Genomic DNA, 6,637 nt, shown 5'->3' on the forward strand with positions numbered 1-6,637 from the left:
AATATCATATTATTCTAGAGATAAGTGGAGATTGGATTAAACTATGTGACGATTGAAATTTAATTATATATTATATATGATTGAATATAAGGTTAGATAGAAGAAACAAAACAAAAACATTATTGCAGGCTTGCAAGACATATGGGAGCTGTGTAATGGTAAGTGGAGGGATATCCCTTCCTTTTTTCTTGAAAAATATGTCCTCCAAAATCAAAACATTGAGTGGTTTACAAAAGGACATAAGGGAGGGGGAATATAAGGACAATGAAGTGTTTTTGTTTTTGGATTCAAAATTCAATTTTGTATATCCTTATGGAATTAAAAGTTTTGCATATATATAATTAATTACTATCAAATAATAATTACTCTTATGATATATATAGGATATTCATCATCTTAAAGTTATGTATATAATTTATGAAAAGTTAGGTTACATATAAATTTAAATTGATCAATCATGTGTGGACAAAATCAAATAGAAAATGAAGAAAAAAAATCAATAGTGTATCTGAAAATTATGAGAGAAGAATAAGGAAATACAAAACAATACTCTTTTTTTAAAAAAAAAAAAAGAAAAAAAGAAAAAGAAAAAAACTATTTCTTGTTTGTGTTTATGTGTTCTCTCTCCTGATGCAGAGAGATTCTCAAAATGTCTCATCAAAACAATAGAGGAGATGAGTTGTGGTGTGTTTGATTCCCTAAATGATCATTGCCATTTTGAATTTTTCATTCCCCCAATTGCCAAACAAAATTTCCCAATTTTTTAAATACTACAATAATATCGTGCTCTTTTATTTACACTATATCTATATATTCTTTTAATGATAGTGGATCCCACCTCATTTTTAAAAGAATGTTGACGTGGCAATTCCGATATTACGGTAATATAAATTCTTTTTTAGCTTAAGAGTATAGTTTTCTTTTTGTTCGTATAATATTTTGTCTTAACAGAGAGAGATTTATATTGTCGCTTGTTACAAAATTTAATTAATATTTTTATTAATTAATGCAAAAACCATTCTAGTGTTCAATCAAAATCATAATATATAATTTCTGTTTTCACAAATAAAACTCAATATAACGCACCCTTCAAACTAAAATAAAACAAATTGATTATAAAAAAAAAAAAACCAGCTTTTTTTGGACCTTAATAAAGCCAAAATCTTGTCTGGCCCTTTTACAACTAAAAACCAACCCTAATCACTTTTATTTAGTTCTTTATTTCTTTATTCAATAGCATACTTTATCTTAATTACTTTTTTCTTTTTTTATCTTTTGTCCTTAATCCACCCGACATTTTAGTTTACATGACTCATTCCCATAACAGCAATGACCCTTTTACTAAAACCCTAATTTAAAACATATTATATATATATATACACACACAGGGACACCCTTTGGCTTCTTTTTAATTTACTTAGTACCATATATATTTAATTTATCTTAGAATTTCAACAAATTTTGTATTACTAATTTTGAAAACTTAATTGGGTGTCTCTTATAAAGATGAACAAATAAAGGGTAGTGGGAAATTAAAGTGCGGCTACTAAAAATAGTTGTGTAGTGTAAAAGGATACAGTAATTTCTGCTCACCTCTCAAAATTTCAAAATTTATGTCCATATATATATATAGGACATAATATGTCAACCCATTTTGACTTGGGTGAATCCCCAACAACTATTTTTCTTATATTTGATCACTACATTATCGATTGAGTTAATCTTCTCCCAATGACTTTGATCATATAATTGTACCTTTATGAATTTCTATATTTTTTAGCATGTGGGATATTCATGTAACACACATATAGTAGTTTTCTAATCTAAATATGCTTAACTGTGCAGTTTTGATGGATCTAGTGAATTAGTGCTATGATTGCACCCACATCATCGATATATTTTAGGAATGAGTAAAATATACAAAGGCATAAAAGAGATCCTATAACTTGATGATTTCAATTAATATTTGAAAATATTTTTTTCTTTAAAATGAAAATTATCGCAAAATCGTTTATTAGAGGAAAGTTATCTCATAGGGAAGATTAGAGGAAAATCTTCTAATTAAGAGAAATAATAGAGGCATCATAATTATAATAACATTTAAATTTAGTACACCAATTAAGGGTGATTGTAATGATGTTCTTGAAGATTATACCATTTGTTCAAGCCAAATGTACCATTATTTCATTCTAAATATTTAACATCGTAAATTTCTGTTGGTCAATTTTAAACATCATAATTTCATATTTGTTAGAACTCATAAATAAATCAAAAGTAATTATGCAGGAGCTCTTGTGAACTCAAGGTAGGGTTTCTATTTTTTTTTTTTTTTTTTTCAACAATGGGTAGTTCTATCCCAAAATTAATAAAATTTTGGTCAATTTTGGTAAAATATACTTAAATAATTTTAAAATCCTTAAAAAAAATAGAACAAATTTACCACACAATAATTGAATTAGTAATTAAACTTTTTTTTTAAAAAAAAAAAAAACACACACACACTCACACACAAATAAAAACGAACCGTTTTATGAGGAATGTGGCTGTGTACTTGGATTTGCCTTTTGGTGATCTTTATGTGTTTCTCACCGCAACATATCACTTTGTTATAAAAATAAAATAAAATAAAATAAAATTCCACTTTTTCTTCCCTGAAAGCTCTCAACTTTAGTTAACCCTTTGCGTGTAAGAGAGAAGAGCGATTAAAAAAATGAAGTAATTAATTAATCACTCCTAATTAAGAAAAAAAAAGTATATAGAAAATTGACTACTATAAGTCAATTCCCTTTTGTGACTGAATAATGGGATGCTTTGAATTCCAACCAATTGAGGTAAATTTCATTGATTTATTATTACCTACGTACGAGAAAAAGATAAAATAATATAAGCACCTTTGGTGATTAAAAGTAAAATCCATGAAAAGATATTATAATTAAATATTTGTTTATATAAATATATTTCTCTCACTCCTCTCCTCTATATAGAAGTAGAATAGAATATATAAAGAAGAGAGTATATATTAATTTGTGTTAAAATATAAAGTCAGCGACTTTCTCTTTCTCTTTCTATTTCTCTTTGTCTTTCTCTTGATCTCTCAGAAAAAGCTTCTCAAGTCCCAAACTTTGTTAGTTTATTTGATGACACTACTTATATAGAAGAATCCCAAAAGGAAAAAATGAAAGCGTTTGCTTTAGATGAGAGATTGAGAGGAAGGTAGTACTACTTATGTTGTTTTTGTTTGAATCAGATGGAGAATTATGAAGAAGGTGATTTGACTGATATTGTAAGAGGAGGAAGAAGATCAAGATCATCAACAACAAGCTGCTCTACTACTTCTAATTGCAAGACTGAAGAATTATTAGGTGGTGATCAAGAAGAAGAAGAAGATCATAATTATAATTATAATAATACTTCTCAGTGGCGGATGAGCAGTAGTAGTAGTACCTCCCAATTTTCATCACAATTACTACTACTACAAGAAGATGATCATCATCATCATCATCAATACAATTTTGGGGATCCATTTTGCAGTGCTCCAATAATTGATCATCTTCACGGTCAAGATCAGCTGAATAATACCGATAATGCTTTTTTCAATGCAATTTCTTCTTCTTCTACTACTACTACTACTGATCATCAAGATCATGAGCTACTTATGATCAAATCCCCTTCTAATTCCAATATTTTCTCACGTATGCTTCAGATCTCTCCTTCACTACCCAACAAATTCTCACCCATTTCTTCACTTAATACTTCCCCTTCTAATCATTTCCTTATTCCCAATCATTCCATTAATTCTCCTACCACTTCACATCCTCATCATTTTCTTCATCATAATGATAATAATCCCTCCGCCTCCGCCTCCGCCGCCCTTCACATCTCTTCTCCTCGGAATCCGCCCAGTATCAAGCGAAGGTAATTTACTCACAATAACCAAATGATCTGTGTTTGATTTTCATGGAATAGTATGTTTAGGAATTATAGGGTTTAATTTGTTAGTTTGTTAAATTTAAGGGGGGTTTTTTAATTGTTAAAAAAAATAAATAAAAAGGGTTTGATTTAGATTTGGTAGTAGAGTTGTGTATTGGAGAGTTGAGAATTGAGGGATTTGTGTATATATAATAATATAATGTTTTTTATGGGAAAATTTTGGAGAAGAGTTGTAATCAAGGGCTGAAAAGGTGGGGGAATTTTGGGTTGAGAGATGGGGGGAAATTGCTACAGAGACTTGCCCTTTCATTGTATAGTTGTTATCAGAAGCAACTTTTTTTTTCTTTTTGGTGTGGTGTTCCAAAACCCACCTGAATTGATAACTGTGTGTTGTTTGTGTGTATTTTGTTAGTCATCTATTGTCCCTTTCAGCTGCACAAATCACAATCCCAAATAGGGTATGGGGGAAAAGTGGTGGTTGAGAGGGGGAATAATACTCTATAATAATAATTCAATATAGATATAGATATGATATGTCACAAATTAAAATGAAAGATTATAAAAAGAAAAAGATGATGAAATTTACAATGTGTGTTTTATAGGAAGAGCCAAGCAAGGAAGGTGGTTTGTGTTCCAGCTCCAGTGGCTGCCAGTAGCAGACCAAATGGGGAAGTTATTCCTTCTGATCTTTGGGCTTGGAGAAAATATGGTCAGAAACCCATTAAAGGTTCTCCATATCCTAGGTATATAATCTTTTCATTTTAATTTCAAACTATCACAACTCTTCTCAAATTTAATTCATTTTTTTCTCTTTTAATCACAATTTCTGGTGATACTAAAAAAAATGCTTTTGCAGCTGATGATCATATTATATTGTGTAAATATACCAAGTTCTCTCTTCAAAGTTTTACCCTAGTTTGTTAACCTAACCCTTCTTTTTTCCCCTTTGTGCTGTTAATTTACATTGAATTTTGGTCCCCAAATTTTTATTTTATTGGGAATCACATTTATAATTCACATATATTTTCTATTCTTGTGGATTTTAACGGTCAGGCACCCACTTCCCTCACTTGTGTGGTTTGTAGAGTACTCTTTGATGATCAGTTTCATCTTTTGACTGATACAATATTATCCCAATCCATAGAATAATAATGTAGAAATTAAACTTATATATTGTTAGTCCCATATAAACCATCACTATAATTAGCAAAACTAATTAAAGAGTTATGAAAGATTTTAGTTAAAGATTTATTCCTTTCGAACATAGAAGTAGATGAAGTGATCAAGGAAGAGTGTTAAAAGGCTTTTCAAGCTTTCCTCTGGTCTCTTTATCTATAATTTTCTTTTGTCCTTCGTAGATCTCTTTTGATGATAAATGTCATCCTATTTCTTTTGGGATATATGATGAGAGCACTAAAATGTGTAAACCTAACTAGTTGAGATATATGGATGTATTTACTAATCCCGACCTCTTGTATCTTGCAATCCATTATCAGTCTTGAATTTTAAACGAGTGAGATTGAGGGGTGATTTAACCTGTATACTCCCCCAGAGTTTGTATGTCATTATTGTGATTTGATTAGTATATGTAATTGTAAATTGAATTGTTCCCAAAGATAAAATTTGGAAGGGGAAATTGGATGATTTCAGGGGGTACTATAGATGCAGCAGCTCAAAGGGATGTTCAGCAAGAAAACAAGTGGAAAGAAGTAGAACAGATCCAAACATGTTGGTGATTACTTACACATCTGAGCACAACCATCCATGGCCAACTCAAAGAAATGCTCTTGCTGGCTCTTCAAGGTCCCAACAGTCCAAAAACAACAATAACACTAGTAATACTACTACTACAACACCCAATTCTTCAAAACTCTCTTCATCCAAAACTCAAGATCATCACAAAAATAAGGAAGAAGTTCAAGAAGTTCAAGAAGTTCAAGATCAAAACAACAACAACAACAATGGAACATTATTATCATCATCAGCTGCAGCAGCGTCAAATCACAATAATAATGTTAAGGAAGAGGAGATGATCGAGAATCATAATGAAGGGTTTGATGAAGATCATGATTTCTTTGCAGATTTGGAAGAATTACAAACGGACCCTTTAACTCTGTTGTTCAATACACAACAACACCATAAATTAGACCAAATCAAAGGATCAGACACTACCACTACTACTGGCTGCTTACACGACGTCGTTCCATTCAATAATCTCTTCGATTGGCCACCACCTCTAAACAACAATTCAACGGAACAACAACAACCACCACCTACTACTGCTACCAACAGAGGTTTTTATTAAACCAAATTCCCCTACCCTATAATATATACATATATATTGGGTGCATTTTTACAATACCAACAATGTTACATTTGTGATTTAATTAATGATGATGAGGTATATACGTAGATTACATTACGGTATATCATGTCAGTTGAAATATCATCACGTATTTGTTTGATTTTATATAGTAAAAATTAAAAAAAAAAGAAAAAAAAGAAAAAAGAATATTATAGGTAATGTGTGAGATGGGACAGAAAGTTGAGGAACAGAAGGTTTGAACAGTGAAAAGAAGTACATGAATCGGAGACATGATTGGAAAGGTCAGTGAGAGAGAGGGAATTGGTCTAATGATGGGACTGCCCTGCCCCTGCCCGCTTTTTCCAAGTGGGGGATCAAATTAAATTCTAATTTCTAAATATC

At 30.6% G+C, this 6,637-nt stretch overlaps 1 protein-coding gene across 1 annotated transcript; it reads left to right on the forward strand.

The window, feature by feature from the left end:
• Positions 1-2,980: 2,980 nt before the first annotated feature.
• LOC120072895 (uncharacterized) lies at positions 2,981-6,379 on the forward strand. Its single transcript, XM_039025426.2, has 3 exons — positions 2,981-3,915; positions 4,533-4,673; positions 5,581-6,379. Exons 1-3 carry the CDS (start codon positions 3,248-3,250, stop codon positions 6,233-6,235), a joined length of 1,464 nt encoding a protein of 487 aa, XP_038881354.1. The 5' UTR covers positions 2,981-3,247; the 3' UTR covers positions 6,236-6,379.
• The last annotated feature ends 258 nt before the right edge of the window (positions 6,380-6,637 follow it).

This window comes from Benincasa hispida, chromosome 3 (assembly GCF_027475165.1).
Source record: "Benincasa hispida cultivar pf3 chromosome 3, pf3_genome.v1.1, whole genome shotgun sequence".
NCBI lineage: Eukaryota > Viridiplantae > Streptophyta > Magnoliopsida > Cucurbitales > Cucurbitaceae > Benincasa > Benincasa hispida.

Bases quoted from the DNA above. Each gene is read 5' to 3' on its own strand.
- LOC120072895 (XM_039025426.2), top strand. From the start codon at position 3,248: ATGGAGAATTATGAAGAAGGTGATTTGACTGATATTGTAAGAGGAGGA. The intron at 3,916-4,532 runs GTAATTTACTCA...TGTGTTTTATAG, and splicing joins CCGCCCAGTATCAAGCGAAG to GAAGAGCCAAGCAAGGAAGG. The intron at 4,674-5,580 runs GTATATAATCTT...GGATGATTTCAG, and splicing joins AAAGGTTCTCCATATCCTAG to GGGGTACTATAGATGCAGCA.